At 30.9% G+C, this 19,542-nt stretch overlaps 1 protein-coding gene across 1 annotated transcript; it reads right to left on the minus strand.

Moving 5' to 3' along the window:
* Positions 1-12,680: 12,680 nt before the first annotated feature.
* Positions 12,681-14,513, minus strand: LOC124921730 (probable polygalacturonase). The gene is made up of 5 exons (XM_047462421.1): positions 14,466-14,513; positions 14,024-14,278; positions 13,825-13,945; positions 13,501-13,746; positions 12,681-13,384 (listed from the first exon to the last, which is right to left on the minus strand). Exons 1-5 carry the CDS (start codon positions 14,511-14,513, stop codon positions 12,681-12,683), a joined length of 1,374 nt encoding a protein of 457 aa, XP_047318377.1.
* Positions 14,514-19,542: the final 5,029 nt, after the last annotated feature.

The following is a 19,542-nucleotide window of genomic DNA, read 5'->3' on the forward strand; positions in this document are numbered from 1 at the left end:
GGCTAAGAGGTCCCGCACCACCGACCCCAAATGTCTAGACCACATTTTTCTGCCATCGCCGCCACTGGGCCTCCCATCTACCTCTCTGAATGTCATAGCAATCTTCGTCCCCGGTGGCCTCCTAGATAGTGCGATATTCTTGTTTTTCCCCATCTCTTGCGGACGAAAGATTCTTCAAAATTATCAAATTCATAATTAGATGTAAATCAATACAAACAATAACTAAGTGTAAACATATTACCTGTCGATGATGGGTCGAGAGTGGAATGATGCTCATGATCCTCCTTGTGATCCACCATCTCACCAAACGTACTTTCAATAAACTCTTCAGCAGTCTCATCCTTGTCATGTGTATCATTTGCTGAGGCATAAGTAACTAACAGGTCCATGGCTAATGGTGCGTCTCTAGAAGACTCTCCTCGGATCCTTAGGAGATCTTCCTGTGCAAGTAGGTTCCAGTATAGCCTAGACAGTTTGTTGGGTGTTTTCCTCATACTCTTCCAAGTAGTTTTAAGACCTTCAGACATCCTTAATGCATACCATTAATAAATTGGAGAATAATTGAAATGAAGTAGTAATAAGAATGAATATAAAGTAAAAACATAAATCTACCTAATATTACCGAACTATATATTTATAAACCGTGGATTTATTTTTGTCACAATCTTCCAACCGGGTCGTGATGACATATCAAGGGCGTATAATACTTGTTTTGCTTGACTCGCCAATATATACGGGTCCTGACTTTGGGTTTTCAAAATCCAGTTTACATTTATACTTACGAAGTCATATTTATCTACTTTCACTCCTAGTTCCCCCGAATGTGTATCAAACCACTTACACTTGAATAAGACAACTCGTTTGTGAGAAAAGTATTGTACTTGGATTATATCCGTTAAAACTCCGTAGTATAACATAGTATCTGACCCGTTGTACCCTTCAACAACCACTCCACTATTTTGAGGGATCAAACCTTCTTCGTGTTTTTCTCATTTTTCTTCTTTCGAACTGCCCCACTTGTTTGGTCGACTTTCCATCTTGAAAGGCCACAAACTCTACAAGACTCTACATTTTTGTTTTCCTTCCAAAATAGCATACAATTATTCTTACATGCGTCTCTCTTCTTATACTTAAGCCCAATATCTGTAATGAATTTTTTACATTCGTAGTAGGAGTTTGGCAATTGAGCGTCCATCGATAATATGTCATCTTTAAGAAGACACAACAACATATCGAATGAAGTATTTGTCCATTGACCGACATTCTTTATGTGAAGTAGTTTTAGTAGTGCTGATGATTTCTTTATTCGAGCACCTTCATACAATGGACGTTTAGAATCATCAAGCAATTTATAAAATCTATGCGCATCCTTGCCTGGTTCATGGTTGTTTGGGCCATCGTTAACGTTGGAGAACATATCGTTTATAAAATCGTGCATATAACGTTCTTCATTGACTTCTTCATTGACTGTATAGTTCATCTTCGTTCTAGGATCGTTGAATTCCGGCATGGATCCTTCGATTGACCATCATCATCATCATCATCATACAAGTCATCGACATCATCATCATCATCATCATCATTAACCACGTTAGTAGTAAGTCTCTTTTCTTCATGAAAATACCAAAATTCTTAATGAAGATTTATTCTATAAATGATGAGGTGAGTCTTCACATCGTCTATGGAAATAGACGTCGTGTTCAAAAATTTCACGCAAGGACATTTCACTGTTTGTTGTATTGTACTCCTAACTGCAAACTCGAGGAATTTGTCAACATCTTCCTCGTAATCTAAATGATCTCAACGTAAGATCATCCAAGTTTTATCGGGTACTTCCATCTTTCTAATAAGATGGAAAACTACCCGCATTATTATTTATTTATCTTTATCTAAATTAATTAGGCTTACATTTATCTTACATAATTCTAACCATATATTCATTAATCTATCCAAAATATAACCTAAATCAAACATAATATATAACATAAATCATCAACATTAATATATAACATATTAAATTAAATATACATTAATCTAACCAAATATCCATTAAATTAACCTAATCTAACATTAATCCAACAAAATCAACCTAAATATATATAACATATAACATAATCTAACATTAATCAACATAACCTAATTAACCTAAATATATAACATGTAAACAAAATTCAAACATATATTCATCATAATCAAATTATCTATTCAAATCTAACCAACAATTCAAACTTATTTATCAAATCAAATTACCTATTCAACCATAAATCAAACCAAATCTAACCTAAATCAAACATAAATCAATCCAAATCTAACATAAATCAAACTTATTTATCAAATCAAATTACATATTCAACCATAAATCAAACCGAATCTAATATAAATCAAACCAAATCTAACCTAAATCAAACCAAATAATTATATAAACATAATTAACAAATCAAATAAACCAAAATCAAACCAAATTATCTAACCTAAATCATATATCAAACAAAATATAACATAATTCAAACATAAACTAACCTTAATCAATCCTAAATCTAACCATATAATTATATAAACATTTATAACAAACAAAATAAGCCAAAATCTAACCTAGAATCGGCAGTGGCGAAGGCGTCGGTGGCAGGTAGGCGAGACAGAGGCAACGACCGTAGTTAAAGGCAAGAAAGAGGCGGCGACGTTGGAGGCAGTTGAGGGCGATTTCCGTCGATGGAGGGTTCTATCGAGGGAAGCCTTCAATAGGCGGTTACGTCAATGGGAGGCGTCAGGGGCAGGGAGTTTGCGGCGTCGTCATCAGATCGTTGGAGGACGACACGAGCGAGAAAGGGGATCGGGGAGAGAGGGATCAGGGAAAAGAAGAAAATAAGAAGAAGGGTTTTTGTTATTTTAAAATGTCATTACCTAAATTTATATGAAAACTTTCGGTTTTGGTCAATTCCAAGGGTTTTCATATAATTCTCGGTTTTGATTAGTTTAGACATAATTCTGAAAGATTTAGACATATCTCTCGGTTTTGATCATTTTATATTTCAAGAGATCTCTCTAAATCTCTAGGTTTTGACAAATGTACAATTAATTTAAAATAGATAAAACCGAGAGATTTGTGTATATCTCTCGGTTTTGGTAATTATTACAGAAAGTTAATTGTATATCTTTCGGTTTTACCACTTCATAAATTGTTAAATTTCTTGGTTTTTTATTTTTTAATAACCTTGAACAACATTAATTTAACACATTAGATATCCTAAAAACATTACACAATCCATATGATCAAACATTATACACATTCATATGATAATCAAACACAAACATACATATACATTTCTTTTTATAAACAAACACAATCATATATATTTTAACATTAAACACAATCTGAATTCTTAAAAAATAACACACACTTGATTAGCTTAGTTAGGAGTCTAAATTAGAAAGTGAAATTCTAATAAAATTAACAAATTATGTAGTGGTAATATCGAAAGTTATTATCGAAACTTTCGGTTTTGATCATTATTATCGAAAGTTAAAGTTATATCTTTCGGTATTACCACTACATAATTTGTTAAGTTAGTTGGTTTTTCACCTTCTAATAACCTTGAACAACATTAATTTAACACATTTGATATCCTTAAAACATTACACAATTCTAATACATCATTACAATCAAATTTTACACACAACCTTATTATCATCAAACACAAACATACATATATACTTCTTTAGATTATCAAATACAATCAATACATTTATAACATTAAACACATTCTTCATTTTTAAAAATAACACACACTTTATGTTCTTAAGAGTTTAGACAAAAAATAGCCAAAATCAAATAAAATATGGAATGAATACGAAAGTTAATTAATTAACTTTCGGTACCTAAATTCAAAAACAATAGATTATCAAACATCTCTCGGTCTTGACTTTAAACATAATGTTTTTGGGAAGTGTCAAAAGCGGCGGTTTTCCAATAAACATTCGCAATTACCCTTCCCAACACTTAGAATTTTTTCCAATTTTTTAGGAAGGGTCAAAAGCGAAGGTCTTCCAATAAACCTTCGCAATTACCCCTTTCCAACACTTAGAATTTTTTCTAATTTGTTTTAGGAAGGGTTAAAAGCAAAGAGTTTTCAATAAACCTTTGCAATTACTCCTTCCAAACACTTATAACTTTTTCCATTTTTTTAGGAAGGGTAAAAAGCGAAGGTTTTCCAATAAACCTTCACAATTACCCTTCCCAACACTTAGAATTTTTTCCAATTTTTTTTAGGAAGGGTCAAAAGCGAAGGTTTTCCAATAAACCTTTGCAATTACCCCTTCCCAACACTTAAAATTTTTTCTATTTTTTTTGGAAGGGTCAAAAGAGAAGGTTTTCCAATAAACCTTCGCAACCTTCGCAATTACCCTTCCCAAAACTTAGAATTTTTTAAATTTTTATAGAAAGGGTCAAAAGCGAAAATTTTTCCAATAAACCTTTGCAATTACCCCTTCCCAACACTTAGAATTTTTTCTAATTTTTTTAGGAATGGTCAAAATCGAAGGTTTTCTAATAAACCTTCGCAATTATCCCTTCCCAACACTTTTAATTTTTTCTAATTTTTCTTAAGAAGGGTCAAAAACGAAGGTTTTCCAATAAACCTTCGCAATTACCCCTTCCCAACACTTAAAATTCTTTCTAATTTTTTTAAGGAAGGGTTAAAAGAGAAGGTTTTCCAATAAACCTTCGCAATTACCCATTTCCAGAATTGTTTGGATTTTTTTGGGCAGGTCAAAACCGAATGTTTATTGGAAAACCTTTGCAATTACTAATTTTTGGAAAGTTAAAACTGAGGGTTCTTTGAATAACCTTCGCAATTACCCTATTTTTTTCCATTTTTTTGACAAAAGTATAAATTTAAAATGTTCAATAATTTTTTCAAATAAAGGCAAACCAATACATATAGAAAAAAATTATAAACCACATTCATAAACAAAAAGATAATTATAATTCATAATTCTAAACAAAAGTCAAAACGTACTAAATTATCCAAAACATGTTATAAGTCGAATGAAAACGTTTATAGTTAATTATTCAAAAACATTAATCTACTTAGTAGTAGGGGGATGGGGGACTTGATTCTGCCTCATGAACAATTCAATTTGTTGTTCAAGATTCTCCAATCTTTGCGTCATTTGCTCCCTCTCCGCTTTGATTTCACTAATTAATTGGGCTCTTTCTATATCCCTCAATTGAATTTGCTTCAATGACAACGCCATGTGTCTCGCATCCTCCTCACGTTTAACGTCAGCAGTAGTCATTGGGTCATCCACGACAGACACTGGGTCAAAATTTGATTGTTGCTAGCAAATTTTGGAAACACGGTCGTAGTCTCTCTGGTGTTTTTCGCATACGCTTCCAATTAGTACTCATCTTGAATGCATTTCATTAATAAATTAAATTCCCATTTCCCTATTCTTCATATATATATATATATATATATATATAACATTTAGAATCTAAACAAACACATGAATTTAACAAAAAAAAATTCAAAGAAAAATCTAACATGAATCAACAAATCAACCTAAATATAACATTAATGAACCTAATCTAAAATGAAACCAACAAAATTAACCTAAAATCTATATCTAATTAACATAAATAAACCTATACTAACATGAATCCAACAACTCAACCTAAATATTTTACACCAAATCTAAATGAATAAACTTAATCTAGCATTAATCCAACAAAATCAACCTAAATACACATCTAATATAACATTAATAAACCTAATCTAACATAAATCCAACAAATCAACATAGCTAAATATATACCTAATCTAACATGAATCTAACAAAAATCAACCTAAATATATATAACATATCACCTAATCTAACATTATTAATAAACCTCATCTAAATAATCTAACATTAATTAACCCTAATATATAATATATAACCAACACTTATAATTTACCTTGAAATAGGCGGAGACGCGGTGGCAGAGTCTTCCAAGCGACGGAGGTTTCTTGGCGGATGTAGATCTCCCAGCAGCTGGGCGGCGCGGGCGGAAGGAAGCGGGGTGAGAGAGAAAGGGAAAGAAAGCGAACGGAAAGAAGAAGAGAAAAGTAGGGTTTTGTTAATTTATAAAGGTCATTACCGAAGGTTTTGATAAACCTTTCGGAATTACCATTTTGGGGAAAGTAAAAAACAAAGGTTTTCTATTAAACCTTCATAATTACCCTTCCTAAAATTTAGAATTATTTTTGATTTATTTTGGGTATGGTCAAAACCGAAGGTTTATTAGAAAACCTTCGAAATTACCATTTTGGGGAAAGTAAAAACCGAAGGTTTTCTATTAAACCTTCGCAATTACCCTATTTCCAACACTTAGAATTAGTTTTTGTTTTTTTGAGAAGGTCAAAACTGAAAGTTTACTGGACAACTTTCGGTAAACCCTCATATCACCAAAAGTTTTAAACACCTTTCGAAATCTATTTTTAATAACAAAAATTTTCTTCCTCTTGGGACAATTACCGCGAGTTATAGAAAACTCTCGGTAAACTCTGTTGGTAAAAGTCCATTTTTTACTAGTGTAATTTAAATGCAACCTTGAATATTCAAAGTATAATAATTTCCCAAGTGTTGTAACTTAGACAAATTACTACCTTAACTTATTAAGAATCCAAAATCAATTATTTCCAAAAACTCAATTGTTCTAAAAATAATTATCTTTAAAAATAAATCGTACAATGAGCCCGTGAATGAATTCGAGAAATTTGTATAGGCTCAGATTTATTAAAAGCATAAATTATAAAATTGGGTGGGGATTAAAAAATAAGTGTATACAGAATGCCCCTCTTAGACAAAATTTGTAGAAAACACTCGGTTTTAGAAAAATGCATGTCCAAGCTTTGAACATAGGCACTACGTTTTGAAAATACCCAATTTTATAAGTTTATTTTGGATTCCTTGAATGAAAAGAGAACAAACATGAAGAGTCACTTGAAAGACCCGTGTAATTACTCTTTATTATTCAAAGTCGGTTTATCATCTACTCTTTGACGATTCACCTCTGTTTAGAATATACATCACTCCTAGCTTATCGATCGTGTAGATCGAGCCTAGTCGTTTCAAATATATTTTACACACCTCGCCTAGCCTTTGGATTGTACGTGAGTACACATCTTGACTTAGTCTGCTGATTGTGTTTATATTGTTTGGGATATACATCGTTCCGGTCTATCAATCACATGGATGACACCTGATTAGTTCGACTATATCACTACACACCTCGCCTAGCCTTTTGATTGTATGTGAGTACACATCTTGACTTAGTCTTCTGATTGTATTTATATTGTTTGGGATGGATTGACACCTGATTAGTTCGACTGTATCACTACACACCTTGCCTAGCCTTTTGATTGTATGTCAGTACACGTCTTGACTTAGTCTATTGATTGTGTTTATATTGTTTGGGATATTCATTGTTACGGTCTATTAATTGCATGGATTGACACCTGATTAGTTCAACTATATCACTACACACCTCACCTAGCCTTTTGATTGTACGTGAGTACACATCTTGACTAAGTTTGCTGATTATGTTTATATTGTTTGGGATATACATCATTCTGGTCTATCAAACGCATGGATTGACACCTGGTTAGTTCGACTATATTACTACACACCTCGTCTAGCCTTTTGATTGTACGTGAGTATACATCTTGACTTAGTTTTCTGATTATGTTTATATTATTTTAGGGTATACATCGTTCTAGTCTATCCAATCGCATGGATTGACACCTGATTAGTTCGATTATATCACTACACACCTCGCATATCCTTTTGATTGTACGTGAGTACACATCTTGACTTAGTTTGCTGATTATGTTTATATTATTTTAGGGTATACATCGTTCTAGTCTATCAATCGCATGGATTGACACCTGATTAGTTCGATTATATCACTACACACCTCGCATATCCTTTTAATTGTACGTGAGTACACATCTTGACTTAGTTTGCTGATTATGTTTTTATTACTCTTCTCATTGAGCAATTCAATAATCATTTTAATCACAACTCTGTTTAGTGATTATGTTTGTCTCGCTTCTCTCATGGAGCAAAAAATTCTTAATGATTATTCTAATCACAACTCTAATTATTGATTATTATAGATTTAAGTATCACTTGTCAGTTTAGAGAAATACTCTTTAATCACACTCTACTTAGTGATTATTATAGATTTAGAGTATCGCTTGTCAGTTTAGACAAATTCTATTTAATCACAACTTTACTTAGTGATTATTATAGATTTAGAGTATCGCTTGTCAGTTTAGAGAAATACTATTCAATCACAACTCTGTTTAGTGATTATTATAGATCTAAGTATAGTTTTTCAATTTAGCGAAATACTATTTAATCAAAACTCTACTTAGTGATTATTATAGATTTAGGTATCGTTTGTCAGTTTAACGAAATACTATTTAATCACAACTCTACTTAGTGATTATTATAGATTTAGGTATCGCTTGTCATTTTAGCGAAATACTATTTAATCACAACTCTACTTAGTGATTATTATAAATTTAGAGTATCGCTTGTCAGTTTAGCGAAATACTATTTAATCATAACTCTGATTAATGATTAATCACAACTCTGCTTCTTTGATTTCATTCCATTCGCTCGGGAAACTGATCAGCTCTAGGATTTTATAGAATCTGTCCCAAAGCTCCGAAGCAATACAACAATTCCCGAATAGGTGATCTATGGTTTCTTCATTTCCTATGCATAAAAGACAGATCGCGTCCGGGATGCTCATATACTTGCTGATACGATCACGAGTGGAGTAATAATTGACTTAAGTTGTGGAGGTTTCATAAGTGTCTACTGGAATGGCCATTGACTTAACCTGTGAGAATTTTCTTAAGTATTTGCTGGAGTGGGAATTGACTTAAGTTGGGGAAATTTCTTAAGTATCTGCTGGAGTGACAATTGACTTAAGTTGGGGAGGTTTTTAAGTATCTGTTGGAATGACAATTGACTTAAGATGGGGAATGACCTTAAGTATCTGCTGGAGTGGCAATTGAATTAAGATGGGGAAATGACCTTAAGTATCTGTTGGAGTGGCAATTGACTTAAAATGGAAATATTTTGAGATCCTAAGTTGCTGGAGAATAAAGTGCTTTAATCATGTGTTAGGCGTTATATTTACTTATTTAAGCTAAATCTGTGAGGATCTTTTAATCATTTCATTTTCATGAAATGCCCCTAGTGTCGATACATGAGTTTGGTTTTTTGAAAATGTTTAAGAGCGGGCTCATACAAGCTGCATATGTATCCCATAGCTAGGGGAATTCAGGTCCAACGTAGTTCCATGCACTTGTTTGAAAAATGTTTGTTTGAATTCTTGTAAAAACATTAAGATCCTAAGTCTATGAGCAAAATACTTTAGCTTTGGGCGTTATATTTTCTCAAGTGGGACTCTGTGAGGATCTTGTGGTCATTTTTATAAAAATGCCCCTAGTGTTGACATAGGAGTTTGATTTTTTGAAAATGTTTAGGACCGAGCTCATACAAGCTGCCTACATATCCCATAGCTAGGGAAATTCAAGTCCAACATAGTTCCATGCTCTTGTTTGAAAAATGTTTGTTTGAATTTTTGTGAAAACATTGAGATCCTAGCTTTGGGTGTTATATTTTCTTAAGTGGGACTCTATGAGGATCTTGTGGTCATTTTTATAAAAATACCTCTAGTATTGACATAGGGGTTTGTTTTTTTGAAAATGTTTAGAACCGGGCTCATATAAGCTGCCTACGTATCCCATAGCTAGGGGAATTCATGTCCAACGTAGTTTCATGCATTTGTTTGAAAATATTTGTTTGAATTCTTGTAAAAATGTTGAAATCCTAAGTCGAAGAGAAAAATACTTTAGCTTTGGGCGTTATATTTTCTCAAGTGGGACTCTGTGAGGATCTTGTCGTCATTTTTATTTTAATAAAAATGCCCCTAGTGTTGACTAGGAGTTTTTAGTTTAGGAGTCAACTCAGAGTGTGATTAACTCCTATTTTGATGTATATGCAATAAATGTATGTGATGTGAAATGTCTATCAACTTCTGTCGTTAATTGATATTGGTGACTACACCTTAGATGGGCTGCCTATGTACTCAAGAGAGAGAGAGAGAGAGATCAGGTCTCACGTAGTTCACAACTTGTGAGTTATGAACTTTGGTTGCATGCTTTAGACGAAGTATCGTTTGAGCATGTCGACGTTGAAGGGTGATGAGAGTTCTTCTGCGTCCAAGGTGGTCAATCTTGTGGAGCTGCTTGAAAAGATCTTCTTGACGAGGTAAGGTCCCTCCCATGGTGTTTGGAATTTCCCTCAATAGTCTAGTATCTATAAGTTCTTCTTTAAGACTAGATCGCCTTCTTGAATGTTCCTAGGTTTCACCTTCTTATTGAAAACTTTGTCCATTCTTCTCTGGGATGATTATGTGTGACATAACGCGTCTAACCTCTTGTCTTCCATAAGAGTTAGTTGATTGTACTATGACTTACATCAATCTTCCTCCACTACTTTTGTCTCGAGTAGAACTCTTAGAGTAGGGAATTTAATTTCGATAGGTTTAACTACATGCATTCCGTAGACCATTGCAAATGGCGTTTCTCCTGCTGACGTTTGAATGGTCGTTCTGTAGCCCCATAGGGCGTATGGAAGCTTCTCGTGCCAATCCTTGTATGCCTAAGTCATCTTCTTGATGATGGTGATGATGTTCTTGTTGGCTTCTTCTACTGTGTCGTTCGTTTGAGGACGATAAGGTGAGGACTTATGGTGTTCAGTCTTGTATTCATCTAGTACTTTGAGTACTTCTCCTTGGAAATGTCCACCATTTTTTGAGATCAAGGCTTGAGGAACTCCGTAGCGTGCAATGATGTTGTTGCGTATGAACTTGGCAACATGTGATGACTTGAGAACCTTGTATGATTGAGCTTAGACCCAATTCGTGAAATAGTCAATAGCCATAAGGATGAACTCGTGTTCGTTCGTAGCGTGAGGATAGATTTTGCCGATGATATCTATTTCCCATGTCGAGAATGGCCATGGTGAGGTCATGTTGTATAGTAGAGATGCTGGGGTGTGCTTCAAGTTTGCATAAACTTGACATTGATGACACTTCTTAACATACTCTACACATTATTATTATTACATGTTATGCTAGTAGTAGCTAAAGCGAAGGATCTTCTTAACGAGTGCTGATCCGTTTATGTGTAGGCCACATGTTCTTGCGTGTACTTCCTCTATGATTTGTGATGCTTGAGGTTGGTTGATGCATAGCATGTTTTGACCATCAAAGGAGCGTCGATGTAGCTTTCCTGCGAGCAACACGTAGTTGGTTGCGTATTGGCGTAGAACTCTCTTCTCTTTCTTCTGGAAGTGTAAAGGATACTCTCCATGCTCGACATACTTCTGTAGAGATTCGAACTAAGGTTTGGGCGCCACTTTAGTGTTGACAATTGTCCTCCTCTCAAAATCTCGTTTCTTTTTTTGACAAATCTTTAAAGGCTTGATCTTGATTCCTTCTGGGATTTGCGTCATGGCTACTAACGTGGCCAAAGCATCTGTGAATTGATTCTGACTTCTTGGAGCGTGTGTGAATGTCATATGTTCAAACTTTGCCATTAGAGTCGATAAGTTTTGATGGTAGGGTTTGAGGTTCTCTTCCTTTACTTGCCATTCACCATTAGCTTGTGAAATGACTAAGTTCGAGTCTTCTACTACTTCTAGACGTCTCGCTCCTTTTTCGTGAACAATCTTCAAGCCCGAGATGCATGCTTCGTACTCTGCTTCATTGTTCGTCACGAGATATTCGAGCTTGACTTAGATTGGGTTGTATGTTCCTATAGGATTGATGAGTAGTATTCCGATGCCATATCCTTGTTTACCTGAAGCTCCCTCGAATAGTAGCTTCCAGGTTGTAGGGTTGATAGTCATCACTTAGTCGTCTGGGAATGCTAACTCCTCGTCGTCTTCAACTTCGATTGGTTGGTCTACGAGAAAATTTGCTATCATGCTTCCTTTGATTGATTTGTCATGCGCTTGCTTACGTAATAGACTGCAACTTTTGTCTTCTCCTCATTTTATTGGGCTAATAGACTACTCATTGCGTTTTCCGTGACTGTTAAGTATATGATTAGTGGCATGCCTGGTCTTGGTGGCATCAGAATAGTACCCTTATTTTCTTGAATGCGTTCTGACAAAAAAAAAAAATACCGGAACGTTATATTTTTTATTTTATTATTATATATTAATACATGGGCTCAAAATCATTATTAAATATTACTTTTTAATAAATCAAATTATTTATAAAAAAACTCCAACAGCCCTAAAACAATATTAGTTATTTAAATAACTATGTTTTTATTAATCAGCCCATTGAACCCAAGTTAATTTTTGCCAAATTGAGATACATGTATTTTTTGATTATTAGATCCATTGTTATTTTACTGTTCGTAAACGAACATGAATAATAGAATAGGGTAAAATGATAGTATGGGAATATTATCTGAACCAATTGAAGAAAAATATTTTAAAATGTTCAAATAACATTCCAAAAGTAAATATTAAAGATTATTATGGATTAACATTCATTTATTACCCCTCTTATACATAAACCAATAGAAGTAAAAACAAAACTCTCACAATAAGAGTGGAAGAGCAACATTACATGTTTGCAACTTCACACCATCAATTGGTAACGCCTTGGCTGGAAAATTGCAACCGGATGGTCCCTTCCCACTTAATAATTCACACGGTTGAGGCGTTACATTGCTACTCACCCCTTGAATATTTGTACAATTCCATTGAATCTTGCTCGGTGTCTGAGATAACCTGACTTTCACATTCGATAAGCAAATGTTGCTAAACACATCCCCAACTATTCCGGCAAGGTTCGCTGTCTGATTTACGTTCACCGCCACCACATCCATATAATTGATTCCCTTTATTACTGGTATAGCCTTTGGGTCAAATCCCGGATCAGGATGAGACCCGTAGTTTCCTGTCATCCAAAACACGTATTTCATATTATTAAGGTTCATTCCCTTAACAAATATGTCCTTCACAAATCCACCCCTTCCAATGCCAGTTTTAATTCTGACCGCGGACTGTGTATTAATGGCCACTGTATCTTCAACCCGAATGTCTTGGATACCTCCTGACATCTCGCTTCCAAGTGCTATGGCGGCGCTGTCCGGGGAAATACAAGTTAGTCTGCGAATTACAATATGTTGCGACGGCCTGTTGTATTTGATACCGTACTGGTCCCAACCACTTTTCACTGATATACAATCGTCTCCGGAGACAATAAAGTTATCCACTATACGAACATTGGAGCATGAGTCTGGATAAGAAATAAACATGTTTAGATCAAATAGAAATAACTAACAACCATCTTTAACCACGGTATTTATTTGCCAATGCTAAAGGGCATTCATTTTAACGACAGTATCTGCTAACCTGGGTTAATCCCGTCGGTGTTGGGCGAAGTGACGGGGGCGCGAATTGTTAACCCTTCGATGATCACGTTGGTACAATAAACAGGATGGACGTTCCACGAAGGAGAATCAACAAGAACAAGGTTAGAAATCTGAACATTGACCGAATACAAAAGCTCTATTAGGTAAGGCCTCGTGTTCTTTAGATGACCAGCCTTGAAATTTGACCACCATGTCGTTCCTTGGCCGTTAATTGTTCCATTCCCACCTGTTTAATAAACAAACACCTATTAAAATTAATTATCATCACTATACACGTTATAAAGTCGGATATAATTAAGCTTACCTGTTACGACAACATCGGTAAGGTTTGTCCCGAATATAAGACTTTGAAACCTAGGACCTTCGACATCCCTTCCCCTCCCGTACGAAGGTAACGGAGCAATCAAAGGATAATCCGACAGATTCTAGCAAATATTTAATTACAATTAAGTTAAATTGATACATATTAATTAAATAAATTCACAACTTATTATAATAATTACCGGAGATCCAAGAATAACTGCATCCTTGTGGATATACAATGTAAAGTGGCTCGTTAGACTAAAACTTCCAGTGAGCCACTTTCCTGGCGGGACAATTAGTTGTGCCCCGCCATCATTAGCTAAAGTTTGTAGCTTTTTAATGGCACTTTCAAATGCTTTCGTGTTCAAAGTCACTCCGTCACCTTTACCGCCAAAGTCAGTCAAAAGTGCACTATGCTTACGACAATTCAGACCTTTGTAAGTATCCGATCCCGGCTGAACTGGCTTAACCGGCTTAACCGGATGAACCAATCTTTTGCATTCACTCAAACTCGAGTACCCGAGTAATATTAGCAGCAACAAAATGGGAAACAATCTGGCCATGACCTGGAAGAATAAGAAGAGGATAAGATCAATTACAATGTTTTATCAAAACTTTGATGAAATAATTGAGAAACGTTACAAGGGTTGATTGATTTATACTATAAAGAATTGATATGATACTTACCATCTTTGTTAAAAAAATGAATGGGGGATAAGGGGCCGGGTTATTACTATATATATGCGTGATCAATTGCTGGACCAGAATGAGATTGCTTTACATTTTAGTATATATTACGTGAATCTTTGATAAATGTATATATTACTCAAATAGATTTAGTAAATTTGTAAAATATTTATATTTATTGACTTTAAATAATAATAATATTTTATTTGCATTTTGGGTTATTTACTGATTAAATATAGTCACTTTAATTTATTATATTTAGTTTTACCTAAAATATTTGATATATTATAATATAGTAGTAATATAAAGAATATACACAATTGATCATGAATTACAGATTACCAGAACAAATTCTGTAATCCAAGGTCCCTTTCTCATAATAAAAGTTACTTTTTCTTTTTACTATTATTAAAGGAATTTTTTTATTTATTTATTGTTGCTAATAATTTTTTTTAATTCAAATTAAAAAGGTGGGTAACAAGAAAAATAAATAGAGTTTGAAAGAAAAAATATATATTTTGCAGCGGTTCAAAATGAAAAATAATTTTAAAAATTGACTACAGTAACAAATTATGATTAAAAACAATTAAATATGATAATGGATAGTTTATCAATTATCATGGTGTTGAATAGAGTAAGTAACCTATTAATCCAAAATTCATCTATTTAACCGTTATAACAAATATTTGAATGACCAAGTTAATCAATGTGTAGTAGTCCTTATACTTTTTGTTAAATTTATTGCTAAAACTTTAGTAAAATTGGCTAATAATAATAAGAGTAATGATAGTTATAGGAACAATGTGTCATTATAGAATGAAAATTTGAAAATTAACTATCTTATTCATTTTTTTTTTTATAGGGAATTATGTGTAATTGTAGAATAAAAATTTAAAAATTAAATTATTAAATTTTAATTCCACTCCGGCACACTCATTTCTTATAATAAAATAATAAATCTTACAAAAATTCAATACATCTAATATATAATAATAATAATACTTAAAATTGAATTGTGATATGTGGTTGATTTGGATTTTAGTGTGAGAGTAGATGAGTATAACTCATATGGGTAAGTTTTAATATATAAAATGGATTAAACTTTTTTAAATTATTTTTATTTCTATCTAATTAATAAATGAAATATAAAATCAACATTAACAATTTAATAAATTTTAAAAATAAAAATTAAATTTAATTATATTAAAATAATAAGTGTTTATTAATAATATATATATATATATATAATTCTACACAACTTTTTAAAACTATATAAATTTCTTTTTAATTAACTATAATCAGGGTTCTTTTATAGAATTTTTAAATAAATATTTATATATATTAGTATTAATTATTTTATATTATATTATATTTATAGACAATTTTTTAAAATTATATATAAATCTATTTAAAATTTAATTTGCTATATATTTAAATAAAAATAAATTATTATTTTTAATTATTTGTCTACATTTTATATTTGATAGGTAATTAATATTTTTTTATTAAAAAAATAGTTAAAAAATAAATTAATAATTTTGATTATTTATCTACATTTTATATTTAACACAAAATAATAAATAATATTTTTTATATTAAAAATATAATTTTAACTTATTAATAAAAAAAAAGGTCTAATGTTATTTGTGAATTTATCAAAAAAAAATAAAAAAAAAATCAAATATATATATATATATATATATATAATATAATATGGTGCTTAATTTCAATGTGTCCGAATTGTCGGGTCGAGAGTTGTGGTTAATTTGGATATATATGTGAGAGTAAATGAATATTTGAGTCGGGTTGTGAATTGATCCGTCCATAAATTTAAAACGGTTAAAATTTAAATTAAAAATGCTATATATATATATATATTTCGAACTTGTAACATAACAAAAACAATTATAACCCTTTAACCAACAATTCATGAATTAATCAAGTTTATGAATACAATTTAATTTAAGTATATTAACATAATAAACTACTCTATAGATTTTTTTAAATAAATATTTATATATTATTAATTTTATTTGTATTATTTATTTTTATTTTATATATATGAACCATTTTTTAAAATTATATATATATAATCTATTTAAAATTTAATTTGCGATATAATTAAATACAAATAAATTGTTATTTTTAATTATTTGTCTACAATTTATATTTGACAGGTAACTAATATTTTATATATATTTAAAAATAAATTAATCTTTTTAATTATTTATCTACATTTTATATTTAACACAAAATGATAAATAATATTTTTTTTTATTAAAAATATAGTATTAGCTTATTAATAAAAGCTCTAATGTTGTTTGTGAATTTTATTCAAAAAATCAAAAACAAAAAATATATATATAATGATGCTTAATTTCAAATTATCCGGATTGTCGGGTCGAGATTTGTGATTAATTTGAATATATATGTGAGACTAAATGAATATTTGGGTCGGATTTTGGATTGACTCGCCCATAAACTTAAAACGGTTAAAAATAAAATTAACAATGCTATATGTATTTTTGAATTTGTAACATAGCAAAATAAGTATAACCGTTTAACCAACTAGGCTAATAAGACTTTATATTTTAAATTCAAAACCAAATTTGATAAACGCATTACATTTTAATAATATAATTTCAACTTTTTAACTAACTAATATATATATATATATATAAAAGATGATGCTTACTTTCAAAGTGTTCAGATTGTCGAGTCGAGAGTTGTGCTTAATTTGGATATATATGTGAGAGTATTGAATATTTGGGTCGGATTATGGTTTGACCAGCCCATAAACTTAAAACAGTTAAAATAAAAAAAAAAGTTATATGTATGTTTCGAATTTGCAACCTAACAAAACAAATAAAACCAATTTTAACCAACTAGGCTAATAAGACTTTATATTTTAAATTCAACACCAAATTTGATTAACGCGGGACATTTTAACAATATAAGTTCAACTTTTTAACTAATATATATATATATAAATAATGATGCCTAATTTCAAAGTGTCCGGATTGCTGGTTGAGTGTTGTGGCTAATTTTGATATATATGTCAGAGTAAATGGATACTTGGATTGGATTATGGGTTGACCCGCCCATAAACTTAAAACGGTTAAAAATAAAAATGTTATATGTATGTTTCGAACGTGCAACATAATAAAACAAGTACAACCCTTTAACCAATGTGAATGAGATGTGGTTTACCGAAGGATAATATGTCAATATCAATTGAAAGTGGCTAAAAAATATGAATTAAATATTTGTTTGACCAAAGTGTGTAGTCATGATGCTAAATATTAAAAAATATGAATCAAATATTTGATTGACCAAAGTAAGTGTAAGGTCACAAGATGAGAGATTCATTCGGAATATATATATATATATATGATGAGATATGTTATGTGAGAAGATAAGTTGTTTTACCGAAGTGAATAAAATATAGAATCAGAGTGTTTTATTTTTTATTTTAATATATTATTTGTGATTTATTAAGAATTTAAAACATTAAATACATATTATTATATTATTATTTATATTTATATTCGTGTGCATTGCAAAAGAATCTTCCTAATTTTATTAGTTATAAGATTGTCGGGTCGATACACGTGGTTAATTTGAATCTTAGCGTGATAGTAAATAGGTACAACTCGTATGGGTCAAACCGTGGATAAGTTTGAATAAGAAAACGGGTAAGACTTTTTATATTCCTTCTTTCATTTTTCTCTCTAATTAATAAATGATATTTGTAATCAACATTAACAATTTAATAAATTTAAAAAATAAAAAATTAACGTAATTATATTAGATTAATAAGGGTTCATTAATATATATATATATATATATATTATATATATATATATATATATATATCAATAATTCTACATCATTTTTAAAATTATATAAATATTTTTATTTCTTTTTTATTTCTATCTTTAATTAATAAATGAAACATTAACTATTTAAGAATTAATCAAATTTAAGAATAAAAAATTAATTTATTATATTAATATAATATATATTTTTTGAATATATATATATATATATATATATATATATATATATATATCACTAATTCTATTTGTATTAATTATTTTTATATTATATATCTACCATTTTTTTAAATTATATATATTATATATAATTATAACACTCTATTTAAAACTTAATTTATAATATATTTAAATAAAAATAAATGATTACTTTTGAATATATGTCTACCATTTATATTTCACAGGTAACTAATAATTTTTATATTGAAAAAAATAGTTAAAAATAAATTAATCTGTTTAATTATTTATCTACATTTTTTTTTGGAACTACATTTTATATTTTATATTTAATAAAAAAATAAAAAATAATATTTTTTATATTGAAAATATAGTAATAGCTTATTAATAAAAAGGATCTAATGTTATTTGTGAATTTTATTAAAAAAATCAAAATTTCGAAATTTTATTAATTATAAAATATATACAAATCATAAATGGTCTGATGTTTAAAGTGATCATCTTTCACACTCGAGACAAGAGTTTGAACTCTTACAAATACAAATTTAAGTAAATTATATTTGTGGATAAGAGGTCCACACTCGAGACAAGAGTTTGAATCTTTGCAAATGCAAATTTACGTAAATTATATGTGTGAATAAGAGGTCGATAATAAATGATGAGAAGTGGTTGATTTGACGCGGGATAATAGACTAGTAACATTGGATTGTGAGGTCGCTTGAGATTGGTGGTTGAATTGCCGATGGATATGAGACCGGTAACATTGGGATTGAGATGATTGAAGTTGATGGTTGGTTTGCCGAGGGATATGAAGTTGATAATAAAGGATCGTGAGGTCACACGATTTGGAGATGTCGATTGAGATTAATGATTGTTTTACTAAGTGATAAGAGATGCCGATAATATTTATTTTCTAAAAGGATAAGAGACTTGTGAAACAATGAAAGTGTGATTGAGATTTGTGGTTAGTTTGTCGAGGGATTAGAGGTCGGTAACAAAGGATCATGAGGTCACAAGAT

The sequence above is a fragment of the Impatiens glandulifera genome, chromosome 1 (assembly GCF_907164915.1).
Source record: "Impatiens glandulifera chromosome 1, dImpGla2.1, whole genome shotgun sequence".
NCBI classification, from domain to species: domain Eukaryota; kingdom Viridiplantae; phylum Streptophyta; class Magnoliopsida; order Ericales; family Balsaminaceae; genus Impatiens; species Impatiens glandulifera.

Bases quoted from the DNA above. Each gene is read 5' to 3' on its own strand.
- LOC124921730 (XM_047462421.1), bottom strand. From the start codon at position 14,513: ATGGTAAGTATCATATCAATTCTTTATAGTATAAATCAATCAACCCTT. The intron at 14,279-14,465 runs GTAACGTTTCTC...AAGCCAGTTCAG, and splicing joins GTATAAATCAATCAACCCTT to CCGGGATCGGATACTTACAA. The intron at 13,385-13,500 runs GTTAGCAGATAC...TTTCTTATCCAG, and splicing joins CACCGACGGGATTAACCCAG to ACTCATGCTCCAATGTTCGT.